Source organism: Anguilla anguilla, chromosome 1 (assembly GCF_013347855.1).
Source record: "Anguilla anguilla isolate fAngAng1 chromosome 1, fAngAng1.pri, whole genome shotgun sequence".
Classification (NCBI taxonomy): Eukaryota; Metazoa; Chordata; class Actinopteri; order Anguilliformes; family Anguillidae; genus Anguilla; species Anguilla anguilla.
Window position 1 is genome coordinate 60,920,715 of NC_049201.1, and position 27,034 is coordinate 60,947,748.

The 27,034-nt window shown below is 38.4% G+C and overlaps 2 protein-coding genes across 5 annotated transcripts; both read right to left on the minus strand.

Moving 5' to 3' along the window:
• Positions 1-1,510: 1,510 nt before the first annotated feature.
• zgc:136493 (uncharacterized protein LOC692276 homolog) lies at positions 1,511-19,986 on the minus strand. 4 transcript variants are annotated; one of them, XM_035395533.1, is made up of 7 exons: positions 19,962-19,986; positions 7,369-7,472; positions 5,962-6,337; positions 5,320-5,491; positions 2,717-2,895; positions 2,079-2,175; positions 1,511-1,852 (listed from the first exon to the last, which is right to left on the minus strand). In XM_035395533.1, the coding sequence occupies exons 2-7, from the start codon at positions 7,369-7,371 to the stop codon at positions 1,699-1,701; spliced, it is 981 nt and encodes a 326-aa protein (XP_035251424.1). In that variant the 5' UTR covers positions 7,372-7,472; positions 19,962-19,986; the 3' UTR covers positions 1,511-1,698. The 4 variants fall into 4 exon arrangements, with proteins under 4 accessions (XP_035251424.1, XP_035251440.1, XP_035251431.1 ...); XM_035395549.1 differs by lacking the exon at positions 19,962-19,986 and adding an exon at positions 9,348-9,449; XM_035395540.1 differs by lacking the exon at positions 19,962-19,986 and adding an exon at positions 8,466-8,565.
• Positions 15,376-19,990, minus strand: LOC118215111 (glyoxylate/hydroxypyruvate reductase B-like). The gene is made up of 6 exons (XM_035395559.1): positions 19,858-19,990; positions 18,478-18,847; positions 17,836-18,007; positions 16,789-16,967; positions 16,151-16,247; positions 15,376-15,717 (listed from the first exon to the last, which is right to left on the minus strand). The coding sequence occupies exons 1-6, from the start codon at positions 19,858-19,860 to the stop codon at positions 15,564-15,566; spliced, it is 975 nt and encodes a 324-aa protein (XP_035251450.1). The 5' UTR covers positions 19,861-19,990; the 3' UTR covers positions 15,376-15,563.
• Positions 19,991-27,034: the final 7,044 nt, after the last annotated feature.

Consider the following 27,034-nt stretch of genomic DNA (forward strand, 5'->3'; position numbering starts at 1 on the left):
TCATATTTTTTTATAATGTGATATTTAGTGATTTCAGTGTTCAGGCAAATCAAATAATCAGACCTGCCAACCTTAGGAAAATATTTTGAGTACCACAATAGTCAGTGTAACGCTTAGTTCACATGCTTTCGCACCACTTTGCTTTGCACGCACACACAAGCCTTTCTTCATAATTCTAGTTTTGACTGTTGAAGTGATCAGGAAAAATTGTATAATTTGACCTGATTCTAAAATATCACTTGCACTGCACTGGGCTATATTATGATACAATTGCAAGTCAAAAGTCTGAGTACGCCTGCTTAAAACAATTTTTTCATGATTAATATTTCATTATATGATATGTGTGCTTATACAAACTGATAACCATCAGTTAAGTGAATTGCATTCAATTATTTAATAAAATGGAAATAATTTATTTTGTATATTGTAACATGTTTTAATTTTCAAGTATTTACAGAAACTTATGTTGTAATGTAAAAAACAAAAAACAAACTTATGTTGCGATGTAAAACACTGTCAATTATGAATAAAACCAAGTTTCTGTTCATGATTTCCATTTTTATTTAATAATTAAATAATTGAATCAGCATATAGGCCTAATGAAAAAAAAGTATTCAATTGAAAAATTATCTATGAATCTAGGCCTTTGTAACTAGAGGTTTAGCTAAATTATTACCTGAAGCTCCTTGGTGGCTAATGTCAAAATCATAATTGCAGAATGTGCAAAACGGACGTTTTGAGGGGCGGAGGCACGGCCATTGTTCCTGATATTTTGCGAGGAACTTCTGGGGGGCATGGACTTGCTTCTTTTTAGTAGGTCTGCTGCTCTCTCTCTCTCTTCTTGTTAGTATCCTCGTCATCTGACGTCATGATTATTTTCTAACTGCAAGGCTGGTCGGGTGACTGGCTGCAATAATGGGAATTATTTGCTACGTTAGCAGTCTATAGTCAAACACCTTTGCGATGGTCACTTTGCTCCAACAGAGCGTGCGCGATTCAAAGTTCGAACAGGGAGTCACTGCAGCTAAATTACTCCATCAGTTATTCGCACGTCTCCTAACGAGGCTATATCGTATATCGTATGCGAGCTACTACTACGGCTAAATATATACACAAATTTATCTCATTAGGATATACCCCTTGAAATGCATCATCTCGTAAAGTTACCGAACATGTTTTAACGTTTTATATGTTAACATTACGGTCACATTTTTGTGCTTGATTATTACTCCCCACTTCCCATTTTACCTCAGCAATGCAGCGTTACGCCTCGGTGGATAATAAAGTACCGCTGCGTATCAGTGGATGTTGAGTGGGTCGGGGAGGGGTTACAGAACCACAAGCACAAGGTCGTAGCATCTGGTTCAATCCGAGGGGTGTAGTTTAAATACCGAATAAATGCACGGTATTGTTTTGTATTAAATGATTGTTTTACGTAATTAAATTACAATAATATATATACATATTTTTTTTTTAGTTTTTTGCGTAGTTTCAGCTAGCATTTCGTACCTGCGTATTTTGACCAAGAATTGCGTGGTTGGTACACAAAATGCGTGCAGGTTGGCAGGTCTGCAAATAATGCAAATTACAAAGAAAAAAACCCCATCTAGATTCTACAAAAACAAATGCTAAAAATGCAGTCAATGTTAAAACCACCTGGATGGTGGCCTCAGAGGACCATATTAGTGCTGCTGTGTCCTACACCTTCACCTCATCGGGAGGCTGTGCTCCACTGAGAGCTGCCAAGGCGTTGGTCATCATCCTGTCCACCATCAGCTGAATGGTCTCCACAGTGTGAGTGCCCATGTGGGGCAGAACAATGACATTTGGAAGGGAAAGCAGGGAGTGTCCCCTGTCCAGGAAAAAGTAACAGCACACATCATCAAACAGAGAGACAGGCTGACATAATGGCCTCATCTAGAGTGTAAAAAAAATCACCCTGACATCACATGAGAGGTCCATGCTTCTTGTAGTTCATGAAGGTTTACTCTCCTATCACAGCACAGGACCAAGTTTATGAAATCAAATTAATTGACAGGGGAATACTGTCAAGCACAGCACATTTCTACAGAACTGACCTTGGCAAGGGTTCAGGGTAGGTCACATCCAGGGCTGCAGCTCGGATCACCCCCCTCTGAAGGGAGTCAACGAGAGCATCTTGGTCTACCACCAGACCTTTAATGAGAACAGTTGTTTGTCATTTTCCCAAAAACTTTGCCTCAATACCAAATCTACTGTAGAATGATCATTTACAATCTCTTTTTGGACTTTGAAAGGTATTTGAAATGTTTAACTTCCCCCGATCTTTGCTCTGTTGACCTTAGTTACAGTCTGAGGAACCAAAGTAGTTTTCTTATTTAAAAGCTAAGCAATTTAATCCTGTTATGTAAGGTAACTACCACAATTAGTAGTAACATGAAATAGCGCTGAATGTACAGGAGAAGAATATATAGGAGGCAGTTAACCTTAGTTTCAACAGTAGAACAAGACTATTTTGCATAAAGCACTCATGTGTTATTAATTATTTTTTGGAATCAAAAGACTTCGCTCTCATCAGCAAAACACTTCAATTGGTTCAAATCAGTCAGTTATAAAACATTCCACCAATTTTGGAGGTCATGAACTCTTAGCCTCACATCACTAAAAGTTAATTGTCAACATTTGCTATGGCACTTATACTCTCTGATGTTTTGTTCAAGCGATTTCACCATGGTACCTCTGCTGATGTTGATGAGCGTGCCTGTAGGCTTCATCATCGCCAGCTCCTTGGCACCAATCAGCTTGTGCGTTTGAGGTGACAGGTTTACCACCACCATGACAAAGTCTGACTGTTGCAGCAGCTCTTCCAACTTTTCACAATACCGTGCACCTACTGCCCTTTCATCTTCCTCCTGCCTTTGCACATGAAGACAGCCAGATGAGTACCACAATTCAGCTCTCCCAAGTATGTCAGTACCCTCAAAATGATACCAACTTAAAGTGCAAGCCCCACGAAGGTGGTTCTGCCCCCCTATTCTAATGCAACGACTATATCTTGGTTTCAGCATTTTTTGGCATACGTTTTAGTCTGCTGGAGGTTTTTATAAACCAAAACCTCTACTTCAGCCAAAGAAAACATCTTAAGCCGCGTTTCCACCGCAGGAACTTTACCCCGGAACTAGGAACCTTTTGAGGAACTCAGTGCGTTTCCACCGCAGGAACTAGGGTCTAAATTTAGTTCCGGGGGCTTTATTTTACCCCCAAAAAGGTTCCTGCTCGGGGGGTAGTACTTTCCAAAAGTACAGGAACCTTTGGGGTGGGGCACAAGCACTGAAAATTTCTGATTGGTCGACTACTTGCAGTGTTATTTTTTTTACTTTCAGCCGCCATGTTTAAAAATCTCCAGCCGCAAACTGATTTATTTTCATAATAACTTCAAATCAAACTTGTATGTTATGCGGCGCAGTAGCCTAGTTTTGGTTATAGCCTGCCAACGTCTTGGAATTATAACGTGTGCTCTTCTGTTCTTTTCTTGCTTTAGTATTTGTTTTATAAAATGCTAAGCATTCGTGCTGGGACAGCATATTACGTACCAAAACATTCAAACGGATTAATTCGGTTGCTGAATATTTTCTTCCGGATTTTCTTTGTTAGCCCGTTGTAATTGACTCAAAACGTTTGATACAGTTACGTGAGGTATGCGGTAGTTCTGCGTAATTCACATTGGTGATAGCCTACAGTAAAAGCAAATTGGAAATCACCTTCCACACTTTTTGTCAGGGTAAAATAACAGGTTAATTCTAGTAATCGTCCCTTTAGCTTTTTCAGACTGCCGTAATTTTACTCTGCCATTCTTCAATTCCACAAAAAACCAGGAAGACTATGGACTAATTCATGCATGGTTCGCATCTGGAGGGCACACTTCGCTGCTCGGCTAGCAGTAACTTCGAAGGAAAGCAAACGGTGGTTGTACCACTGCTAATTAAAATTTTCACGCAAGTCCGAGTTTTCGTTCTATTCTTGTCATTTTGCGATTAGCCTATATGGAATTGACGATGAGAAAGTAATCAAACAGCAAATTGTTTACAACGTGTGCATGTTTTCTGCTGTTGTTGCCAGTTATATTGGAAATGTGAATGCATTCTGTCGCCTCGGATGTCAAGACATCAAGGTGAATGTTTGCATAAAAACATAATGAATGTGTTTGAGAGGATATAAAACAGTTACAATCTGACTATTGGCCTGTTATATCCTATTTGTTGCATAACAACGGTCCAAGTTCAACTACCAACGACAGTTTTGCTTGACAACGGTAAAATATGCCCAAACGGCTGCAGAAGAATATTTCAATTCCAGGTGATTAAATCGATAAAAATAAATACAAAAGTAACCATATACAGTCATTGTTGGTAGCCCGTTGTATATAAGTGGAATAAACCCCTCCGGACTGTCCCGGTTATTAGAAAATAATGTAGGCTACTTCGGTGGTAGTATGGGGTTACAGAAGAAATCATAGGACAGATGGACCGACGACAACGTCGCTTTTTCATACGTCAGTGGGCTAATTTGCCTAATCTTCGCGGGACTTTAGACCATGGTGGAAACGCAGACAACCATGGGCTGAAGGAAAATTTTAGTTCCTTGAAAAGTAGTTCCTGGGACTAAAAGTTCTGGGTACTTTTGGTGGAAACGCGGCTTTAGTACTGCTTATTTTTCCTGAAGCATTGTCACTGGCATATTTACTCTCTATTCTATACAGTACCTATAACCTCTTTTTGCAGCTCTTTGCAGAGTGGGAGATACAAAGACCATACATTGAGCCAATAACCCACTTTATGAGCCAAGTGACTGGAGTGATTTACTCTTTCTTTCTTTGAGGCATTTGGTTCTTCCAAGCTTTCAGCCACATTGCTACCTAGTACCTGAGTGTGAGCAAGCTCTTCTGTGGTTGGCCAGTTAAAGCAGATATAGCCTACATGAGTGGGAAAATGGGGACATTCTGAAGAATGGGGTAACAATGTTTTGAAACATTTTACTTTAGACGTTTCATTTTTTCTAATTCAAAATATATTACTTCCACAATCAAATATAAATTTAACAGCTGTAAGGTACACTGGTGACTAGCTTTGTTCACATAACAAGAGCAGCAGTCAATCTGACTGGTGTTAAGTTTGACTGGAAGTGTAAATTATATTTCATGTATCATCATGATACCCATTCAGCCATTCCCACAACCGATAGTTTGGCAACCACTACCCCATCTTGACATGATACCCATTAAAGTCACTACATAGTAATATCTGCAATAAATGATAAAAAATGAAAATCATAATACCATACCTACGGTTTCTATTATGGTATAGGATCTTCATTTCAAATGCCTGGGCCCGTTTGGCAATCTTGTACCCTATCCGGCCCATCCCAATGATGCCCAGCGTGGCACCACTGACATCAGTGCCCAAACAACTCTCAGGCAAATCCTCATCTTCATGAAAAAGGGAAAAATTGTGACCTGAAAAAGATGGGGGAAAAGTAGAAGGACTATCACATTGGTGACACATTGACTGACTCAGTATGGTTCCAATGAGATGGTGGATGGCTAGCTGATGTCTCATTGGGGCTAGACTCAGCATAAATAAACTAGTCTATTTACTATGCATTTACCATGCATTTATACAAAAGGTCTAATATTGTTAGAATGAATCAGCATTTTCACTTTTTCCTATGAATGAAATGACAGATGAATAATGGCTAGGTATTCTCTAATTGGACTACTCATGGTTCACGTAGCCTACTGCAACGTAGCTACATTTGTAATAGTGCAGAAGAATCCCCTGAACTTGTTGCAGGGCCATTTCTGAAATTTCTGCAGTATATAGATAGCTACTAGTACTAGCATTTTTCGTTTAAATACAATTTTCTTTCTTTCTTAATTTTGTGAAATAAAAATTGTTTAAAATACAACTTGCCGATTTCTCTAACCATAGATGAGTTTCCGCGCTGATGCCAACATCAGAGCCATTCCAATATCTGCAGTGGCGTTGTCCACAACGTGCGGCGTGTTGCACACTTTCACGCCGAAGTTGTTGATCATGGGTATATCCAGGTGGTCCACTCCCACACCGCCATTGACGACCACCTTCAGGTTCGGCAAAAGCTGCAGCAAACCGCAGTCTATCTCGGGGATACCTGCCCATACGAACACGGCTCGAATTTGGTCAACGAAGCGCTGTCTGTTGCTTAAGAATTCCTCAGTAGAAATAACGGTGAAGTACTTCTCAATGATAGGGCCTAAAAGACGGTATATTCCACTTGGTACCGCAGATGCAGGGGTTAATATGCACGGCTTCTCCGTAGTCTGAAGAGGAATGAAAGTACACATGATAATTTTATTCACAATACTGTCCTGTTCATTACGAACGATTCACATACGAAGCAGTCCCTGACCATAAATGTATATAGTCAACTTCAATTCGTATAAATATCGGTACATTAGCCTAGCTCGATATGGGCATACACCGATCAGCCACAATATTAAAACCATCTGAATTTTTCTGCTTTTTTTCTGATTTAATATTTTATTTTCTCTATTTGTAATCAAACCATTCACACGTGGTCAAAGCGCAGACTCAGAGCTTTTATTAAAGAGTATTCTTATACATTTTGGTTTCACCGTGTAGTAATTACAGAACTTTTTATACGTAGTCCCCCATTTCACATATCCCTTGCATGCCATGACTTCCTGATGCCTGTGACCTGTCAACATCATCAGAGTCTGGATATCTTATTGTCAGGTTGTCCTACAAGCGATACAAAAACTCTTTGCATTTTAATGGATCTCTATGGGAACTGGGATTCAGCTGTAAATTATGCTGATATAGTATGTTACACATTTGTTGGCTAAATGGCTGTAAGTCATCAAGGGTCCAAGGTATCAAATGAGCCTCAAACCACCGTGCTGCCAGATATGCAGTAGATACTACAAGCATTGTTTCTTCTGAATATTTTTGTTCATTGAGTTCAACAGGAAAATTAATCAGGAGAAACAATGCAGTATCTACTGCATATCTGGCAGCAGCACGGTGGTTTGAGGCTCATTTGATACTTGGACCCTTGATGACTTGAAGCCATTTAGCCAACCAATGTAAAATATTATATTTAAAAAAAATAAAATATGAAATCAGACAATAATCTGAAAAGAGCAGTTGGTTTTAATGTTGTGGCTGATCGGTGTATATCGCTAATGTTATAGTTCTACCAGCCTCATTCAGTAAAGTATGTCCGATTTAAAAATAGCTTACGGATAATGCTACATATGACGAGCAAGGTGGTCAAATTTCAAGTTGTGCAATAATTTGGACAGCATCAGTAGCCTACCACTCCACTTACCATTTTTATGTTCGTGATGTGCTTCACTCCTCTTCGTAACAGAACTGGGACTCCTTTACCCCGTAGAGTATGTAGTACGCGGAGACAGCGACGCGAATAGAAACCTACGGGGAGCATATTAGAACCAAGACTGGCTTTTCACTCAACCAATGAACTAGCTTACATAAGAAGTGCACTCAGCAGACATGCTGATTTATATCCTTGGTCACATTCCTAATCACGTGTACAATGACGACTGCGCAGAGCAGTGACGCCAAAGGCTAGTGAGCCATTACCAATGAACTGTATAAGAATGCACAGTTCTTATGTAGTTCATTGACCATTACGTTACAGACATTTGGCAGATGCTCTTATCCAGAGCAATTTACATAACTTTTCCCTTCTCCACGGGTGATAAAGTTTTCATATTGGCGAGAGTGACAACGATTGACATAAGCAAAAAAACACCTGCATTCACAGACTACAAAAGATATCGACAAAAGCATTTTGGACCGCATCAAATGATTTGTCTCTTTAAAACTAAGATTAGCGCTCTGCTAAACTTTTCAGCACCATCTGACAACTAAAATAAGACAGAGGCCGACTTACACAGCCGACTACATCTTATATTCACAGATGAAAACTGTAGCCTAATCATACAAAACCTGACAATCGCGACCTCGTGCAACTAAGGCAAATGGTCGAATGCAGTTTTTCTTGCTGCTTCATTCCAAGGATAATAACGAACCCAATAATTATTAATAGCCTATCGCACGTAGCTGACGCAGATAGACAAATAAAATACAATTACCGACCGATATATTCCATCATCTGCCTAATAACTGTTTTGGGATGCTTATGTAGCCTATAGCTGATTTAAAACTGAGGAATCATTCAATTGTGTTATTCATGCAATTTACATAATGCAAATCAAAACATGGATATAGGCTACATAAACGGTCGTCAATAATGCAACGACATTTCATTTCATTTTTAGATTTTTCCTTTAAAGGCCATAGTAATCTATGTTCGCTCAACTTTATGCCATAAACGCACCTGAGAAACGCACAAACTTTCGTCTTCTCTCTGCCCTAATCATATAATTGATTAAGTCATACCTTCAGAATCGCATTATGTCGTCGACCAACTCAGACATGCGTACTTTCCAACTTGGGCGCAAAAATATGACGCAGCCGAAATAAATATGTAAATAAATCATATCTTTGTCTTAATGGTAAGAAAAATATTTTGCAATGGAAAATAGTTAGTGATTTTTCTTTCTAAGATCATGCATGGAGTTAACGGCGATATTTGTGTGGAAGTATTGCGAAAGTAGCTACGTATATTCATTCCGCAGGGCTGTTATGGAAATCAGTACTTGAAGGCGAGAGTACTAGATAACACATCATGCTATAGGTGAATTTGTGAACGAGAAAACTGTCATAGGATTAAAATTAAATCTAGGTAAGTGAATACAGGGCGAGATCATAGACCAGCTACGGGCAGATTTTTATTTTCGATTATTTTTATTTTCGATCCCGTTCGTTTGGCGTCCCCGAGACGAATGGTGCCCATGTCCAGTTTGCATGTGGAACGTGCAAAGTACTGTTCTTCTTCAAAATCTTTCTTATTCTTTTGGATGTGAACCATTTTTTTTTCTTTTCTTTCTTTACATTATTGTAAACGCTTCTAGTCATACAGATTGTATACTATCCACACAAAATAGCTACATATGGCCTATTATTCTTCCTGTGCATATGGTTGCTGTTCGATACTAATGATAGATTATGAGTTATCAACAATTAATCTTAGCTATTGGTTTTGCGAATCAACCGTTGTAACCTCTTGCTATGGTTACTTCTAAACGCAGCCAATGCAATCTGGCAGTGAGACTAGAACAATAATGATGTAACAGTACATTAATGATGCAATAGGCTACGTACCGCTACTAACAGCAATAATAAATATAACAACATCAACAATAATGATAGTAAACCTACCTGATTTATCCTACATACTCATGTTATTGCTTGCCAGCTAACCCTTGCAGTAGGCTACTTAGACCTACACGCCGGTCACCACGGTCATCATAGTGTATTATTTGTCTTTTTGTAGAGAAGACCTGTTCTGTACCATTCATGCAGTACCACACGTGATAACGAATAAATATAAACAACATTATACAGTGCAAACTCAGAGTGCAATTATGCAAACTCAGAGTTTCTTCTGAAACTATAAATCTAGTTAGTTATAATGGCTATCAACCGTTTCAAAAATTGTTGCTAGCCAACCAAATGCAGAAACAGCAGGCCTAAGCAGATACAATATGTTTAAAACAAAACATAATTGCAAAGTGAAATAGGAACAATATATCAAGGAATGACAATAGTAAGACTAACATATACAAATATTCAGTATTTTAAGTACACATATACATTTTGTTAATACAAGCAAATAATAAATATTAAATCAATGCAGCATTTATTCATGAAAGCATAGTGAGTTTAAATGGACTGCATTTATATAGCGCTTTTATCCAAAGCGCTTTACAATTGATGCCTCTCATTCGCCAGAGCAGTTAGGGGTTAGGGGTAAGGTGTCTTGCTCAGGGACACTTCGACACACCCAGGGTGGGGTTTGAACCGGCAACCCTCCGACTGCCAGACAATCGGTCTTACCTCCTGAGCTATGTCGCCCCATCAGTTTAATAACTGATGCCAAACTTAAGGAGAAATATGCTCATAAAGGCTTGCAGCACAAGTATAGAATGGGCAGTACTATTAATAGAAAGGCATGTAAAATAGCTGCAGTACACAAAATATTACCTCAAAAGGTAAGTGTTGGATTTCAAGTTAAATATTCTAATGAACTGGCCAACTCAACCCTGGTTATACATATCCTCTGTATCCAGACTTGGACAGTGAATGTTGATAACCCGGGTCTGTAATATTCGTTGTTGATTTCTTGAGTCAATTTTTTAATTACCACATTATTGCCAGCAGAGGGCAGGTACTTCACACCATACAGAGCATAACCCATAAGCAATACTGTAGTTTTCAAATGTGTTATGAAGGCTTCCAGTGAAAAATGAATTCGTAGTTACTACTGAGGAGGAGTGTTTTTGCTTATAAATTGTATTGTGGATTATCTTGCCATTTTCAGTACATAAAATAAAAAATAATGGGACAACTGAAATATAATTAATTACCTGATGCATTAAAAATGTCACATGGTGGATGGTTAATTGGATATGAGGGTTTGTGGTATTTTTCTGTCATCGGATTGTCTTTCAGCACTAATCTGCTTTTTTTTTCTTTCTTTCAAGCCTATAGGGCTGGTTTTGTGGTATGCCAAACAATACAACTAATTTGTGGTCAAGTTGATAGGTCAGTAAACTTTAGACGGGGTACTGATTTGGAAGTGTTAGTGAAGAAATGTAAGTTTGTTCTTAGGTTGAATGAACAGGGATTCCACAACACAAATGGGTCTGTACTCAGATGTCTGATTAATACCACATTTGTGTGGAGTGTGTGCCATTGGCTGTAGAGCTTCGCTTACCAGCCGTGTCAGGTCTGACTGAATGAGTTACAGCTGACACCCAGTTGGCCAGCAAGGGCAGTGGTTGTGTGTTTCCACATTTTCGAGCTGTGACTGGCTAGTCTTGTCAGGTGCGCTGTTGTAGCGTTCTGTGCTTGCTTACTGCTAATCATGGAAATGCAGCTTGATATTTTCAATGCTTTTGTTCAGTTGAGTCTGGACTTATAGACTATGAGGAAGTTCTGAGGGTTTGAATGTACAGTTATGTGGGCATTTCTTTATAGAAAACAGAACTTTACATAAAGAAACGGCTCTAGATGTAGGGCTGTTTACTTTGCTAAGATGCCGCTATAACATTCTGTTCAAATTTGTAGCTTTCAAATGTGTGCACTAGTGAAAATCCTACCTTCCTCTTGACGTCTCCCTCAGTCTTTCTGATGATATGAAAAGGGAGTGAAGGTGATAACAGTCTGTGCCTCGCTCAGTAGCAGAAACTGCCATTAAACTAGCATCCTAACAATAAGCATCCTTTTTTCCCTGTCTGTATAAATCAGAACATATCACTTGTTTATTGCATGCATAAAACTGAAATAATTAAATGATTTAATGAATTAATATGGATCAAACATTTTCCACAGCCTTGAGATAGCACACACTTTGCAAGGCTATTACATGCTTGTAACTATATTGGTCACCTTATAGCCACAAATAGACAAGGCAGCAGCGTGGTCTACTAACATAATTATTTTTATACTACTCAAATAATTATTATGATATTGTGACTAATGTGGTAGCATTGCTATTTTTGTACTTCGCATGAAGCACATTACCACAAAGAGATCTTGTTACAAAAAGCAGCTCTGTCCTCATCCTTCATCACAATCAGTCATTTGTATTACAACCAAAGCAATTACACATTAGTTTTCAACTATTTCTCAAAGCTAAAATGATTTCATGTAGAACATACAAAGCAAGGACTGCTGCATTAGATGCAATCAGGGAAATGTAAATTGGTAAATTATAACTGTCATGCCTGTTAATAAAAAATCAATGATTAGCAAGCACTGAATCTTGGGCTGACTCTGCCATACATATAATGCCATTTATCACAGACAGGGGGCATGATTCCATGTGGAATTTTGGATTCATTGTATAACGTTGCTTGGTCTGAAACTTTCATTTTGTCACTACATATTAGTGACCCTGAGAAACCAATCCAAACAATCTCCTGGCAATATAAATGGTATATGTTTTAAACTATTTATTTATTTTAATTTTATTTATTTATTTATTTATTTATTTATAATGATGTGGCTCCATGAGTTTCATTGTATACAGTAATCTTGTTTGTTAACTGAGCGAGCAGCACGGGGCATCCAGATTAAAGTTTAAAAAAATTATTTATTTTGTATTTAAAAATCTCGTGCCAGTTATCACAAGGACCAGGGGTTTCCCAGATTCCATACATTTTCAAGCCGGTTCTTTCCATCTGACAGTAACAAAAGGATTATGTGTGTCTAAGTAAATCTTTCAATTTTTGCAATGTGTGCTTGGAACCCTATAATTGCTGCTTACGGCTATTATTGTTATTATTGTTATTATTATTATTATTATTATTATTATTATTATTATTATTATTATTATTAATAATAATAATAATAATAATCTGCAGGTGGGGCTTGGTGCTTAATCTTGGGCCCTCAGTATTACATGGTTCCCCACTCCCGTTCTCCAGCCTCCCATCCCCCCTAGCTCAGGCTTGTCACCCTGCTTAGTGGTCACCAAGTTCAATAGCTGTCAGCAGGCCCCGCCCCTCAGCAGCTCGCTCTGCGCCTGCCCTCCGGCCATCAGTGATTGCATCTCAGCCTCCCCTGCACCAGGCCCCTAACTAATTCAATAGTCCAGGAACAGTTTTTTTTTATAACTTGTCATTAGCCACCACAAGCCCCTCCTCCCTGCTCCAATTTAAGCCAATAGGCAGTGGCTCTTTGCAGTAGTGGTGAAATAGCTCTGCTTTAAGGGGCTTAGTGATATGGGGTCTGAATGGACATTGCAGGAGGTTTAAGAAGGGTGATTGGGTCAAATGGGCTCCAGATGTAGGTTGTGTAGACTTTCTTCAGAGATGGATTTATTTGTGCAGGAAAAAAGCCTCTGGAATCAGACCGGGCCTCTTTGCTATTGAAAAGGTTGTTACCACAAAAGGATACAACATGGTTCCATTATATCCAGAAACCATGCACACAATTGGACCTGACCCTTTAGTGTGCAATATTCCTTGTTAACATTTTCATGTCCGTAATATTTATTTATTTCTTTTGATTTATCCCTTTTAATTTATGAGACATACTAAAGTATATAAACATATTACAGTCAAGATAAGGCATCACAGAATCTAATTACATCATGGCATGAAAGTGTTGTTCAGATTTACTTTTAGAATTCCTAATCATGCAAGGGTGTGTTTGTATGAAACACTGATCATGTGCTGTCTGTTGAAATTTCATCACTTCCTATTTTCTTGACAATAATTCAAGACACCTTGACTTGGTAAATGGACTGCATTTATATAGCGCTTTTATCCAAAGCGCTTTACAATTGATGCCTCTCATTCGCCAGAGCAGTTAGGGATTAGGTGTCTTGCTCAAGGACACTTCGACATGCCCAGGGTGGGGTTTGAACCGGCAACCCTCCGACTGCCAGACAATCGGTCTTACCTCCTGAGCTATGACTTTTCCCTTGAAGAGGGAGTTGACTGCCTGTCTTCCCACTCCCCTATAGCACATCCAGCCTGTTCTACAGGGATGAGAGATCCTACTTTTCCCCAAACTGCAGAGATGCAGTGCAGTCTGTAAGCATTTGGACAGTGGCACTATTTTTTATTGTTCTGGCTCTGTACTCCAGCACATTGGATTTGAAATGAAATAAAGAATATGGGGTTAACCCCTTAGAGCACAAGCCAAATCTTGCCAATCCTTGCCCATTTAGGGGGTACCCTATTTAAAGCCTTATAACTCCAGATGTGAACACCACAGAGACTTGAAAAATTGGCTTAAATGAAGCAGGACATTTGTTCAATTTACAATACTAACGCAGATTAGTTTATAGTCATAATTTTGTAAGAAATAAAGTGCCACAAATGCAATTGTTTTAACAAAAAATCTAAAATAAATTTTCACTTTTTAAGTTTGCAATGAAATACTGAGAGATTGCATATATACAGGAGGTTAAACTATACATGTGCTAGATCAAAAACTTCTTGACCACAAGTTCATAAAATCTAAGGGTGGATATGTAGAACTATAGACTATAGATGTATGAAGCAAAAACTAAGCAGTGTACCCAGCGTCTCCAAATCTATCCAAAATGTCTAAATTATGCATTGTTGTAAATCACAACATATTCACGTATTTCACTACAAATCAATTGTTTTGACTCAAGAAAAATCACTGTTGCATAATTTTCAAGTGGGAATTACAAGCTTTCAGTCAGTACAGTTGTCTAAAATATCTAGGGGTCCAGAAACATATCCAAAATCTCTCCAAAATTGAATAAAATGCTTTTTGTTCATTATAAAGCATATACATGAGCCCCTTATGAAGGTGTAAGATGAAACATTGCTATCAGATTAAAAAATAATTGTCACACAATGCGGTACAGTACCTAAATGTGCAATAATTAACTATTGTATGTATTTCTATACTCTGTGCTCTCGTATGTTCTCTTGTATGGGGATGGGACAACATGAAAACAATTTTCAACCGTCCACCACGTTTTGGCAATGTTCCAACTCTTACGTCATCACTGTTGCATGCTTCACAAACATTACAGCCCTAACTAACGCTTACACTACAGTGTGAAATATCCACATTATATAATACCACCTATTTAAAGACTCTCAATTTCAAAAATAACGTATATAACCGAAGTATTTTGAGAAGTAATACTTACATAGCAATGAATTAAATCTTATCCATGTTCAGTAGATGGAGACAGAGACAGTAAATAAATGATACTGTTCTATTCGCTTCTGTTTTGCTCCAGAAAACGATGTCAGCTAGGTCTATCAGCAAACATATGGCTTAGCTATGCTCAGAAGTCTTCAATAATAACAGTATTTTCCAGGAATTTACGAAAAATCGTTGACAACGTTTTGTTAGCAGCGTCTTTGTTTTACTGCTACAACAGAGAATGCGTAATTGAATGCGATGATAAGAACATTTTCGGTTACGCTGACCTATAAAACGCTATTACAAAAGCAGAATTAGCCATGTTATACATCATTAGAAAGCTTATACTCTCAGGGGAGGGGTTACAGAACCACAAGCACAAGGTCGTAGCATCTGGTTCAATCCGAGGGGTGTAGTTTAAATACCGAATAAATGCACGGTATTGTTTTGTATTAAATGATTGTTTTACGTAATTAAATTACAATAATATATATACATATTTTTTTTTTAGTTTTTTGCGTAGTTTCAGCTAGCATTTCGTACCTGCGTATTTTGACCAAGAATTGCGTGGTTGGTACACAAAATGCGTGCAGGTTGGCAGGTCTGCAAATAATGCAAATTACAAAGAAAAAAACCCCATCTAGATTCTACAAAAACAAATGCTAAAAATGCAGTCAATGTTAAAACCACCTGGATGGTGGCCTCAGAGGACCATATTAGTGCTGCTGTGTCCTACACCTTCACCTCATCGGGAGGCTGTGCTCCACTGAGAGCTGCCAAGGCGTTGGTCATCATCCTGTCCACCATCAGCTGAATGGTCTCCACAGTGTGAGTGCCCATGTGGGGCAGAACAATGACATTTGGAAGGGAAAGCAGGGAGTGTCCCCTGTCCAGGAAAAAGTAACAGCACACATCATCAAACAGAGAGACAGGCTGACATAATGGCCTCATCTAGAGTGTAAAAAAAATCACCCTGACATCACATGAGTGGGGCGACATAGCTCAGGAGGTAAGACCGATTGTCTGGCAGTCGGAGGGTTGCCGGTTCAAACCCCGCCCTGGGCATGTCGAAGTGTCCTTGAGCAAGACACCTAACCCCTAACTGCTCTGGCGAATGAGAGGCATCAATTGTAAAGCGCTTTGGATAAAAGCGCTATATAAATGCAGTCCATTTACCATTTACCATTTACATGAGAGGTCCATGCTTTTTGTAGTTCATGAAGGTTTACTCTCCTATCACAGCACAGGACCAAGTTTATGAAACCAAATGAATTGACAGGGGAATACTGTCAAGCACAGCACATTTCTACAGAACTGACCTTGGCAAGGGTTCAGGGTATGTCACATCCAGGGCTGCAGCTCGGATCACCCCCCTCTGAAGGGAGTCAACGAGAGCATCTTGGTCTACCACCAGACCTTTAATGAGAACAGTTGTTTGTCATTTTCCCACAAACTTTGCCTCAATACCAAATCTACTGTAGAATGATCATTTACAATCTCTTGTTGGACTTTGAAAGGTATTTGAAATGTTTAACTTCCCCTGATCTTTGTTCTGTTGACCTTAGTTACAGTCTGAGGAACCAAAGTAGTTTTCTTATTTAAAAGCTAAGCAATTTAATCCTGTTATGTAAGGTAACTACCACAATTAGTAGTAACATGAAATAGCACTGAATGTACAGGAGAAGAATATATAGGAGGCAGTTAACCTTAGTTTCAACAGTAGAACAAGACTATTTTGCATAAAGCACTCATGTGTTATTAATTATTTTTTGGAATCAAAAGACTTCGCTCTCATCAGCAAAACACTTCAATTGGTTCAAATCAGTCAGTTATAAAACATTCCACCAATTTTGGAGGTCATGAACTCTTAGCCTCACATCACTAAAAGTTAATTGTCAACATTTGCTATGGCACTTATACTCTCTGATGTTTTGTTCAAGCGATTTCACCATGGTACCTCTGCTGATGTTGATGAGCGTGCCTGTAGGCTTCATCATCGCCAGCTCCTTGGCACCAATCAGCTTGTGCGTTTGAGGTGACAGGTTTACCACCACCATGACAAAGTCTGACTGTTGCAGCAGCTCTTCCAACTTTTCACAATACCGTGCACCTACTGCTCTTTCATCTTCCTCCTGCCTTTGCACATGAAGACAGCCAGATGAGTACCACAATTCAGCTCTCCCAAGTATGTCAGTACCCTCAAAATGATACCAACTTAAAGTGCAAGCCCCATGAAGGTGGTTCTGCCCCCCTATTCTAATGCAACGACTATATCTTGGTTTCAGCATTTTTTGGCATACGTTTTAGTCTGCGGGAGGTTTTTTTAAACCAAAACCTCTACTTCAGCCAAAGAAAACATCTTAGTACTGCTTATTTTTCCTGAAGCATTGTCACTGGCATATTTACTCTCTATTCTATACAGTACCTATAACCTCTTTTTGCAGCTCTTTGCAGAGTGGGAGATACGAAGACCATACATTCTGAGCCAATAACCCACTTTATGAGCCAAGTGACTGGAGTGATTTACTCTTTCTTTCTATGAGGCATTTGGTTCTTCCAAGCTTTCAGCCACATTGCTACCTAGTACCTGAGTGTGAGCAAGCTCTTCTGTGATTCCGCCAGTTAAAGCAGATATACATGAGTGGAAAAATGGGGACATTCTGAAGAATGGGGTAACATAATGTTTTGAAACATTTTACTTTAGACGTTTCATTTTTTTCTAATTCAAAATATATCACTTCCACAATCAAATATAAATTTAACAGCTGTAAGGTACACTGGTGACTAGCTTTGTTCACATAACAAGAGCAGCAGTCAATCTGACTGGTGTTAAGTTTGACTGGAAGTGTAAATTATATTTCATGTATCATCATGATACCCATTCAGCCATTCCCACAACCGATAGTTTGGCAACCACTACCCCATCTTGACATGATACCCATTAAAGTCACTACATAGTAATATCTGCAATAAATGATAAAAAATGAAAATCATAATACCATACCTACGGTTTCTATTATGGTATAGGATCTTCATTTCAAATGCCTGGGCCCGTTTGGCAATCTTGTACCCTATCCGGCCCATCCCAATGATGCCCAGCGTGGCACCACTGACATCAGTGCCCAAACAACTCTCAGGCAAATCCTCATCTTCATGAAAAAGGGAAAAATTGTGACCTGAAAAAGATGGGGGAAAAGTAGAAGGACTATCACATTGGTGACACATTGACTGACTCAGTATGGTTCCAATGAGATGGTGGATGGCTAGCTGATGTCTCATTGGGGCTAGACTCAGCATAAATAAACTAGTCTATTTACTATGCATTTACCATGCATTTATACAAAAGGTCTAATATTGTTAGAATGAATCAGCATTTTCACTTCTTCCTATGAATGAAATGACAGATGAATAATGGCTAGGTATTCTCTAATTGGACTACTCATGGTTCACGTAGCCTACTGCAACGTAGCTACATTTGTAATAGTGCAGAAGAATCCCCTGAACTTGTTGCAGGGCCATTTCTGACATTTCTGCAGTATATAGATAGCTACTAGTACTAGCATTTTTCGTTTAAATACAATTTTCTTTCTTTCTTAATTTTGTGAAATAAAAATTGTTTAAAATACAACATGCCGATTTCTCTAACCATAGATGAGTTTCCGCGCTGATGCCAACATCAGAGCCATTCCAATATCTGCAGTGGCGTTGTCCACAACGTGCGGCGTGTTGCACACTTTCACGCCGAAGTTGTTGATCATGGGTATATCCAGGTGGTCCACTCCCACACCGCCACTGACGACCACCTTCAGGTTAGGCAAAAGCTGCAGCAAACCGCAGTCTATCTCGGGGCCTTCCCATACGAACACGGCTCGAATTTGGTCAACAAAGCGCTCGCTGTTGCTTAAGAATTCCTCAGTAGAAATAACGGTGAAGTACTTCTCAATGGTAGGGCCTAAAAGCCGGTATATTCCACCTGATACAGATGCAGGGGTTAATATGCACGGCTTTTCCGTAGTCTGAAGAGGAATGAAAGTACACATGATAATTTTATTCACAATACTGTCCTGTTCATTACGAACGATTTACATACGAAGCAGTCCCTGACCATAAATGTATAGTCAACTTCAATTCGTATAAATATCGGTACATTAGCCTAGCTCGATATGGGCATACACCGATCAGCCACAATATTAAAACCATCTGCATTTTTCTGATTTAATATTTTATTTTCTCTGTTTGTAATCAAACAATTCACATGTGGTCAAAGCGCAGACTCAGAGCTTTTATTAAAGAGTATTCTTATACATTTTGGTTTCGCCGTGTAGTAATTACAGAACTTTTTATACGTAGTCCCCCATTTCACATATCCTGTGCATGCCATGACTTCCTGATGCCTGTGACCTGTCAACATCATCAGTCTGGATATCTTATTGTCAGGTTGTCCTACAAGCGATACAAAAACTCTTTGCATTTTAATGGATCTCTATGGGAACTGGGGGGTGGTACTAGATTCAGCTGTAAATTATGCTGATATAGTATGTTACACATTTGTTGGCTAAATTGCTTTAAGTCATCAAGGGTCCAAGGTATCAAATGAGCCTCAAACCACCGTGCTGCCAGATATGCAGTAGATACTACAAGCATTGTTTCTTCTGAATATTTTTGTTCATTGAGTTCAACAGGAAAATTAATCAGTAGAAACAATGCAGTATCTACTGCATATCTGGCAGCAGCACGGTGGTTTGAGGCTCATTTGATACTTGGACCATTGATGACTTGAAGCCATTTAGCCAACAAATGTAAAATATTATATTTAAAAATATATATATGAAATCAGAAAAAAAAGCTGTGCAGTTGGTTTTAATGTTGTGGCTGATCGGTGTATATCGATAAAGTTATAGTTCTACCAGCCTCATTCAGTAAAGGATGTCCGATTACGGATAATGCTACATATGACGAACAAAGTGGTCAAATTTCAAGATGTGCAATAATTTGGACAGCATCAGTAGCCTACCACTCCACTTACCATTTTTATGTTCGTGATGTGCTTCACTCCTCTTCGTAACAGAACTGGGACTCCTTTACCCCGTAGAGTATGTAGTACGCGGAGACAGTGACGCGAATAGAAACCTACGGGGGCCACCAAGACTCGCTTTTCACTCAACCAATTAACTAGCCTACATAAGAAGTGCACTCACCAGACATGCTGATTTATAGCCTTGGTCACATTCTCAATCACGTGTACAATGACGACTGCGCAGAGCAGTGACGCCAAAGGCAAGTGAGCCATTACCAATGAACTGTATAAGAATGCACAGTTCTTATGTAGTTCATTGACCATTACGTTACAGACATTTGGCAGATGCTCTTATCCAGAGCAATTTACATAACTTTTCCCTTCTCCACGGGTGATAAAGTTTTCATATTGGCGAGAGTGACAACGATTGACATAAGCAAAAAAACACCTGCATTCACAGACTACAAAAGATATCGACAAAAGCATTTTGGACCGCATCAAATGATTTGTCTCTTTAAAACTAAGATTAGCGATCTGCTAAACTTTTCAACACCATCTGACAACTAAAATAAGACAGAGGCCGACTTACACAGCCGACTACATCTTATATTCGCAGATGAAAACTGTAGCCTAATCATACAAAACCTGACAATCGCGACCTCGTGCAACTAAGGCAAATGGTCGAATGCAGTTTTTCTTGCTGCTTCATTCCAAGGATAATAACGAACGCCATAATTAATAATAGCCTATCGCACGTAGCTGACGCAGATAGACAAATAAAATACAATAACTGACCGATATATTCCATCATCTGCCTAATAACTGTTTTCATATTTTTGGACGCAGAATTAATCTGTCTTCAATGGGATGCTTATGTAGCCTAACTGATTTAAAACTGAGGAATCATTCGATTGTGTTATTCATGCAATTTACATAATGCAAATCAAAACATGGATATACATAAACGGTCGTCAATAATGCAACGACATTTCATTTCATTTTATTTTTAGATTTTTCCTTTAAAGGCCATAGTAATCTATACATGTTCTCTCAACTTTATGCCATAAACGCACATGAGAAACGCACAAACTTTCGTCTTCTCTCTGCCCTAATCGTGTAATTGATTAAGTCATACCTTCAGAATCGCATTATGTCGTCGGTCAACTCAGACATGCGTACTTTCCAACTTGGGCCCAAAAATATGACGCAGCCGAAATAAATATGTAAATAAATCATATCTTTGTCTAATGGTAAGAAAAATATTTTTCTTCCTGTGCATATGGTTGCTGTTCGATACTAATGATCGATTATGAGTTATCAACAATTAATCTTAGCTATTGGTTTTGCGAATCAACCGTTATAACCTCTTGCTATGGTTACTTCTAAACGCAGCCAATGCAATCTGGCAGTGAGACTAGAACAATAATGATGTAACAGTACATTAATGATGCAATAGGCTACGTACCGCTACTAACAGCAATAATAAATATAACAACATCAACAATAATGATAGTAAACCTACCTGATTTATCCTACATACTCATGTTATTGCTTGCCAGCTAACCCTTGCAGTAGGCTACTTAGACCTACACGCCGGTCACCACGGTCATCATAGTGTATTATTTGTCTTTTTGTAGAGAAGACCTGTTCTGTACCATTCATGCAGTACCACACGTGATAACGAATAAATATAAACAACATTATACAGTGCAAACTCAGAGTGCAATTATGCAAACTCAGAGTTTCTTCTGAAACTATAAATCTAGTTAGTTATAATGGCTATCAACCGTTTCAAAAATTGTTGCTAGCCAACCAAATGCAGAAACAGCAGGCCTAAGCAGATACAATATGTTTAAAACAAAACATAATTGCAAAGTGAAATAGGAACAATATATCAAGGAATGACAATAGTAAGACTAACATATACAAATATTCAGTATTTTAAGTACACATATACATTTTGTTAATACAAGCAAATAATAAATAATATTAAATCAATGCAGCATTTATTCATGAAAGCATAGTGAGTTTAATAACTGATGCCAAACTTAAGGAGAAATATGCTCATAAAGGCTTGCAGCACAAGTATAGAATGGGCAGTACTATTAATAGAAAGGCATGTAAAATAGCTGCAGTACACAAAATATTACCTCAAAAGGTCAGTGTTGGATTTCAAGTTAAATATTCTAATGAGCTGGCCAACTCAATCCTGGTTATACATATCCTCTGTATCCAGACTCGGACAGTGAATGTTGATAAACCGGGTCTGTAGTATTCGTTGATTTTTTGAGTCAATTTTTTAATTACCACATTATTGCCAGCAGAGGGCAGGTACTTCACACCATACAGAGCATAACCCATAAGCAATACTGTAGTTTTCAAATGTGTTATGAAGGCTTCCAGTGAAAAATGAATTCGTAGTTACTACTGAGGAGGAGTGTTTTTGCTTATAAATTGTATTGTGGATTATCTTGCCATTTTCAGTACATAAAATAAAAAATAATGGGACAACTGAAATATAATTAATTACCTGATGCATTAAAAATGTCACATGGTGGATGGTTAATTGGATATGAGGGTTTGGGACAGTATGATCCAACCTGTGGTATTTTTCTGTCATCGGATTGTCTTGCAGCACTAATCTGCTTTCTTTTCTTTCTTTCAAGCCTATAGGGCTGGTTTTGTGGTATGCCAAACAATACAACTAATTTGTGGTCAAGTTGATATGTCAGTAAACTTTAGACGGGGTACTGATTTGGAAGTGTTAGTGAAGAAATGTAAGTTTGTTCTTAGGTTGAATGAACAGGGATTCCACAACACAAATGGGTCTGTACTCAGATGTCTGATTAATACCACATTTGTGTGGAGTGTGTGCCATTGGCTGTAGAGCTTCGCTTACCAGCCGTGTCAGGTCTGACTGAATGAGTTACAGCTGACACCCAGTTGGCCAGCAAGGGCAGTGGTTGTGTGTTTCCACATTTTCGAGCTGTGACTGGCTAGTCTTGTCAGGTGCGCTGTTGTAGCGTTCTGTGCTTGCTTACTGCTAATCATGGAAATGCAGCTTGATATTTTCAATGCTTTTGTTCAGTTGAGTCTGGACTTATAGACTATGAGGAAGTTCTGAGGGTTTGAATGTACAGTTATGTGGGCATTTCTTTATAGAAAACAGAACTTTACATAAAGAAACGGCTCTAGATGTAGGGCTGTTTACTTTGCTAAGATGCCGCTATAACATTCTGTTCAAATTTGTAGCTTTCAAATGTGTGCACTAGTGAAAATCCTACCTTCCTCTTGACGTCTCCCTCAGTCTTTCTGATGATATGAAAAGGGAGTGAAGGTGATAACAGTCTGTGCCTCGCTCAGTAGCAGAAACTGCCATTAAACTAGCATCCTAACAATAAGCATCCTTTTTTCCCTGTCTGTATAAATCAGAACATATCACTTGTTTATTGCATGCATAAAACTGAAATAATTAAATGATTTAATGAATTAATATGGATCAAACATTTTCCACAGCCTTGAGATAGCACACACTTTGCAAGGCTATTACATGCTTGTAACTATATTGGTCACCTTATAGCCACAAATAGACAAGGCAGCAGCGTGGTCTACTAACATAATTATTTTTATACTACTCAAATAATTATTATGATATTGTGACTAATGTGGTAGCATTGCTATTTTTGTACTTCGCATGAAGCACATTACCACAAAGAGATCTTGTTACAAAAAGCAGCTCTGTCCTCATCCTTCATCACAATCAGTCATTTGTATTACAACCAAAGCAATTACACATTAGTTTTCAACTATTTCTCAAAGCTAAAATGATTTCATGTAGAACATACAAAGCAAGGACTGCTGCATTAGATGCAATCAGGGAAATGTAAATTGGTAAATTATAACTGTCATGCCTGTTAATAAAAAATCAATGATTAGCAAGCACTGAATCTTGGGCTGACTCTGCCATACATATAATGCCATTTATCACAGACAGGGGGCATGATTCCATGTGGAATTTTGGATTCATTGTATAACGTTGCTTGGTCTGAAACTTTCATTTTGTCACTACATATTAGTGACCCTGAGAAACCAATCCAAACAATCTCCTGGCAATATGAATGGTATATGTTTTAAACTTTATTTATTTATTTATTTATTTATTTATTTATTTATTTATTTATTTATTTTAATTTTATTTATTTTAATTTTATTTATTTATTTATTTATTTATTTATAATGATGTGGCTCCATGAGTTTCATTGTATACAGTAATCTTGTTTGTTAACTGAGCGAGCAGCACGGGGCATCCAGATTAAAGTTTAAAAAAATTATTTATTTTGTGTTTAAAAATCTCGTGCCAGTTATCACAAGGACCAGGGGTTTCCCAGATTCCATACATTTTCAAGCCGGTTCTTTCCATCTGACAGTAACAAAAGGATTATGTGTGTCTAAGTAAATCTTTCAATTTTTGCAATGTGTGCTTGGAACCCTATAATTGCTGCTTACGGCTATTATTGTTATTATTATTATTATTATTATTATTATTATTATTATTATTATTATTATTATTATTAACCTGCAGGTGGGGCTTGGTGCTTAATCTTGGGCCCTCAGTATTACATGGTTCCCCACTCCCGTTCTCCAGCCTCCCATCCCCCCTAGCTCAGGCTTGTCACCCTGCTTAGTGGTCACCAAGTTCAATAGCTGTCAGCAGGCCCCGCCCCTCAGCAGCTCGCTCTGCGCCTGCCCTCCGGCCATCAGTGATTGCATCTCAGCCTCCCCTGCACCAGGCCCCTAACTAATTCAATAGTCCAGGAACAGTTTTTTTTTATAACTTGTCATTAGCCACCACAAGCCCCTCCTCCCTGCTCCAATTTAAGCCAATAGGCAGTGGCTCTTTGCAGTAGTGGTGAAATAGCTCTGCTTTCAGGGGCTTAGTGATATGGGGTCTGAATGGACATTGCAGGAGGTTTAAGAAGGGTGATTGGGTCAAATGGGCTCCAGATGTAGGTTGTGCAGACTTTCTTCAGAGAGGGATTTATTTGTGCAGGAGCCTCTGGAATCAGGCCGGGCCTCTTTGCTATTGAAAAGGTTGTTACCACAAAAGGATACAACATGGTTCCATTATATCCAGAAACCATGCACACAATTGGACCTGACCCTTTAGTGTGCAATATTCCTTGTTAACATTTTCATATCCGTAATATTTATTTATTTCTTTTGATTTATCCCTTTTAATTTATGAGACATACTAAAGTATATAAACATATTACAGTCAAGATAAGGCATCACAGAATCAAATTACATCATGGCATGAAAGTGTTGTTCGGATTTACTTTTAGAATTCCTAATCGTGCAAGGGTGTGTTTGTATGAAACACTGATCGTGTGCTGTCTGTTGAAATTTCATCACTTCCTATTTTCTTGACAATAATTCAAGACACCTTGACTTTTCCCTTGAAGAGGGAGTTGACTGCCTGTCTTCCCACTTCCCCTATAGCACATCCAGCCTGTTCTACAGGGATGAGAGATCCTACTTTTCCCCAAACTGCAGAGATGCAGTGCAGTCTGTAAGCATTTGGACAGTGGCACTATTTTTTATTGTTCTGGCTCTGTACTCCAGCACATTGGATTTGAAATGAAATAAAGAATATGGGGTTAAAGTACTGACTGTCACATGTTTTTGGGTCCCTATCCTGTGATCCTTGGAGGAATCGGACTGCACTGTAAGTCATGTTTCCCTTTCCCCAGCCAGAGACTTTGACAGCCTCAGAATCCTGCACCAAGCAGACTGAAAAGCACTCACCTTTGCTGTTCCCCCTCTCCTGTTCCACCTTTATTCAGTCTCAAACAGTGGCCAGCCACAGCTCACCCAACCCAATTGTAATCATTTGGAATGTAATATAAAATGAGCCCTTATTAAAGCAGTTCAACTATAAATTCTTTATAACTTTATTATGAGTACATGCTACAGTACTTACTACCAACATGGAAACACGTTTAAACATGTCTCTAAAGCTCTTACATTTTATGATCAATTACTGATCATAAAATGCATTTTATGTCATTGACATTGTTGTCTGCACTTTCCTTTGATTAGACAAATCAGAAAAAAGCTACTAAATCATTCTCAGAAGCATGAAGTTAACAAAGTTCAGTTTTCTGGAGGGCACATTTGTTATGAAGAATGAACCATAATCCACATTTCACCCACTAAGTTCAACTGTAAGTTCAAACATAGTTTCATCAACAGAATTCCCAAGCTATTTATTTTGATATTTATTTCCTTGCTGTAATCACACATGATTCCAAACAGGCGTAGTTGCACTGCCTGGATTTGGCATGAATTAACAGAGTGAATGAGCTGTGGTAGGTAAAAAGCACCTTGAGGATTGACATTGAAATCCAGTACAGAAACAATGACCTATGGCCAAACACTGAACCGCAACTCACAGATGCATTAACAAAAGACATACCCTGGGCAATTTGTCATAAGGATGGATGTACAACAAGTACCCAGTTGTAAAAAGTTAAAAAACTGTAAAATCATCAGAGTTAACTACATGTGCACTGTAAGATCTACTTTTATTGCTAAAATATACATATTATATTTTTTTATTTATAAGCAGTTGTCTATAGTTGATTCATTTATTATCCAGCAATCCATTTAGTTCTTTGTATATAGCCACATTAATCCACATTAGCATTTAATTCATTTAAGATTTGGCATGAAAGCTTAGAAAATGTACCCACAAGGCAATCTCCAACTAAACCAATCATTGTAGCCCATTATTAAGTATGGGTCCTCGGAAATGTGGATGAGATTAATCAATTCCCATTTGTTCCAGGACACCTGCATGTCATGTTTCACGTGTCATTATATGTGATTGTGATGTTTTCATCTTTGGGGAAAAAGTTTTTATATGCAATTATTTCATATTATTATTTCAAGGCAGCAGCAATTTGCCATGCCTAAATGTATCTACTTTGCACCTATGTGCTTTTAAACAGTGCAACTAAAATGCAGTGTGTTGTTATAATTCCAAGCTGGATTTAGGTTTCTGGTTAATATGAGTTAGAATGTGCAGTTATACACAAATATAACAAACTTGTTTCACAGAAAACCTGGGTTTAGGTGTTTATGTGTGGGGAAGTGTGGAAATAGTGATTCTAACCTCAGAAAGACT

Coding starts and splice junctions, on each gene's coding strand:
- zgc:136493 (XM_035395525.1), bottom strand. CDS start 8,446: ATGATTAGGGCAGAGAGAAGACGAAAGTTTGTGCGTTTCTCAG. Junction 2,176..2,716: donor GCTCATCAACATCAGCAGAG/GTACCATGGTGA, acceptor TTCTCATTAAAG/GTCTGGTGGTAGACCAAGAT. Junction 1,853..2,078: donor TACCCTGAACCCTTGCCAAG/GTCAGTTCTGTA, acceptor TTTCCTGGACAG/GGGACACTCCCTGCTTTCCC.
- LOC118215111 (XM_035395559.1), bottom strand. Junction 16,248..16,788: donor GCTCATCAACATCAGCAGAG/GTACCATGGTGA, acceptor TTCTCATTAAAG/GTCTGGTGGTAGACCAAGAT. Junction 15,718..16,150: donor TACCCTGAACCCTTGCCAAG/GTCAGTTCTGTA, acceptor TTTCCTGGACAG/GGGACACTCCCTGCTTTCCC.